General features: G+C 40.4%; 1 protein-coding gene across 2 annotated transcripts in view; it reads right to left on the minus strand.

The window, feature by feature from the left end:
- Positions 1 to 257: 257 nt before the first annotated feature.
- prlhr2a (prolactin releasing hormone receptor 2a) overlaps positions 258 to 3258 on the minus strand; it is a 6373-nt gene continuing 3372 nt past the window's right edge. For both annotated transcript variants that reach the window (XM_020590589.1, XM_020590587.1), the window contains exon 3: positions 258 to 2208. In XM_020590589.1, coding sequence (XP_020446245.1) covers positions 1572 to 2208 — 637 coding nt within the window. In that variant the 3' untranslated portion in view covers positions 258 to 1571. The remainder of the gene's footprint in view (positions 2209 to 3258) is intronic.

Consider the following 3258-nt stretch of genomic DNA (forward strand, 5'->3'; position numbering starts at 1 on the left):
CATGGGCCACTTTATTAGATACACCTGTACAGTCATATTCAGAGGTGTTCCTAATATTCAGATCCTCTCATGTAGGCAGCTGGAGAGTACAAAAAATATAGACACCTCTAAATATAATGTAGTGCAGTACAACACCACCTTTAACTATAACCTCAATAATAAACATATAATTGAATTTATAGATTTATGATAATTTCACCAAAAACTGAAACACTGTGACCTTCATAAACACAAATGTTAAAGTGGAGGTATTGCACTGAATTGCATACAATTGTACAGGTGTACCTAATAAAGTGGCCAGTGAGTGTATGTCTTTCAAAAGACTGGCGGGTATTTACATTGACACCTTTACTGCTTTTACAGTAATGTCAGTGTGATGCAGAAAATAAAGTGTTTTACAACAATGCGTAGCACAAAGGAAACAAGTACATTAGAAATGTAAACAGAGGAAACACCACCTAGACAGAACAGTTGTTCTCCCAACATTTGGCTTCCTTCAACCAGTCTCAGCCTTTCTAAAGCCATGAATAACAATGTGCTGACTGTATGTGGCCTTTTCTACTCCTTCAACCATGCAGCCCTCTTCTTCTTCTACCCTGCAGTTGATACTGTTCCTTTCCTTGTTCTTCCATTGTCAGAAACTGTACCACTGAGTTGCACTTTGTTTATATATGTGGTTGCCAACTGAAGGCTCATGATTTGCACTTCTGAGCTATTTTACAGTAGAGAACTGGCTGATCATTGGTTGATCTCACTGAGCTTCACACAACAGTTCAGGAAAGATTAGTAAAAAAGTCTAATAGAGCTGTATAGAAATGTGTGTTAGATACTAAAGATAACTAGTTCACCCACTGTGCATGTAATGACATCTTAAATGAACTAATGATTTAGGAGGTCAGGCTATATAATACATTTTGATCAACATGACATAAGCAACTGATAATGTGGAAAACAAACAGTTGTACCTAATCAGCTGCATGTATGTGCCAAAGCATTTATGATTTGTTAAAAACAATGTGAACATGTTTGAATGATGTGCACAAGTGACTGGGTGGTGTAGAGGTTGAACAAGTAGTTTAGAAAAGTTCATTTCTTGTCTGAGAAATGTACAAAAGCGACTGAGAAAAACTAAGGCCACCTAATACAAGTTAAGCCCACTGACTGTATATAAAAGCTGGACAAACCCACCATGATGTCACCCATTGGTTTTCGAGCGGTTTTGAAGCTCAAGGGCCCTATTTTGAGGATCCACCACAAGTAGTGTTTGGGTGTGTCCATGTTCATTTTGATAGTTTGAGGACTAGGAAAAACAGTTCAAGTAGCAAAAGGGCGGTGTTTGGTCTACTCTTTAAAGCAGGTGTGTGTTTTGGGCGGAACATGCAATTATCCAGTCATTCTGTAACCTCATATCCCCTTTAAGAGACATCGGAGTTTGAACGTTTGGCATCTACCTCCAGCATATACGCCTAATTAATTCTGCACTAGGCTGCTATGTTACCAGAAGGAGATGAGTATATTCTACTGGCCAGAGAAGCAAAGACTAACCAGTAATAGCCTAAAGCACAGAAGCTTCACAAAACCACGCTGGCTGTAGCGCAGTTGTTACCCGAGATGCCGATGCGCCGGTGGCATGTAAACATTTTGCGGAGCTCAGCACGGAAACGGTCATGCAGCCAGGCATAGAGGAAAGGGTTACAGCAGGATGAGCTCATTGCACACAGGTGACACAGCAGCTGAATGAGCAAAAAATACCGCTTATCAATCAGATCGATGTCAACATCACGCAGAACATTGAACACGCTAATGGGCATCCAGCACACACCAAATGCTGCAACTACCAGGCTCACCAGGCGGAAGGTTTTGCGCTTACGCATGCGCTGAGCCTCTGCCTGGCTCTGGGTGTGGTAGCCAGGTACCACACAGTTCCGCAGTTTGACAGAGATGCACAGGTAAGAGATGCAGAGCGCCGACAGAGGCAGGACGTAGGTGATGAAGAGAGTGCTGTATGCGTAAGCCAGCCGCTCTCTCTCCTGGCCCATCCAGAACTCCTCGCAGATGGTGAAGCCTTCATTCTTAAATTCCACATGGTAGGTGTGAGCCACAGCCGGAGCCACCAGACAACAGGACAACAGCCAGATCCCAGTCAGAAGGTAGGTACACGCCAAGACCGAAATGCGCTTTTTCAGAGGGTGCACAGTTGCATAGTATCTGGAGAAGGAGAGGAGAGGACAGCCTAGGTTCACTTTAGCAGAGTCAGATGAGATTCTGCCTCTAAACTATTGGGCGAAATGAAGGAAACGTGTCAAAAGTGTTAATATACGCGGGCAACAACTCACATGAAAAGGTTGCCAGAAACAATCAAAGCGCAAATGCCATCTGTTAAACTCCACAGATAATACAGTCAAGACAGGGCACAACTCAGTCAACAACAAATCAAAAGCGTAATGTCTTTAGCGTCACAAATATCAAAACCTGTTCAGTTCTGCCAGAGTATCCAAGGTCAACAGACAAAGCAGGGTTTTTGTTTCTGGCACAAACACGGCTTGGTCTAAGGACCACAAAACCTTGGATCCTGAGAGTGATGTATTATATTCTGATAAATCATCTTCTGCCCTTTATCCTCCGAACAGACAGGTTTATATTTGGACAAACCCAAAGGATGGGATTAGTGCACAGTATCTGTTCAGAGCTGTAGATGTACAGTGGGTGTGAGTAGACATTAACTCTCTCCTACATGAATCACGAACGTTCATTTTCCTATGTGTATTTATCTTCATTAGGCATTAATTTAAAAGAAATCTGGTTAAGCTACATTGTATACATTTATATTTTGATATACCCATTGTGGTGTTTACCTGTTTCCTGTACTGTAATGTATAATAAATACAACAGTGAAAACTGTGAATATGAGACATCACTTAAATATTTTGATATACATTAGAGTATGTCATAATCTGAGGATACTATTTATTTTGTAGAGTTAAACTTGGCCATTTGCATTGTAAATATCCAAATTAATATCCATTAAAATAGTCTTAAACTGCAGTGATTATTTGATTAATCATTTGTTTGGTCAAAAAGTAATCAGCAGCTGTTTAATAATTACATATGACATAGAAAATATGATGATCATAACCTACTCATAGACTTAATTAGCACAAAATATTTTTTGTTGCAAACACCCTGCACATTTTAACTAATATGAACCAAATTGCTGAGAAAGTATTTCCACATCAACACAGTTTTAGACTATGATTC

The sequence above is a fragment of the Monopterus albus genome, unplaced genomic scaffold, assembly GCF_001952655.1.
Source record: "Monopterus albus unplaced genomic scaffold, M_albus_1.0 scaffold12.1, whole genome shotgun sequence".
NCBI lineage: Eukaryota > Metazoa > Chordata > Actinopteri > Synbranchiformes > Synbranchidae > Monopterus > Monopterus albus.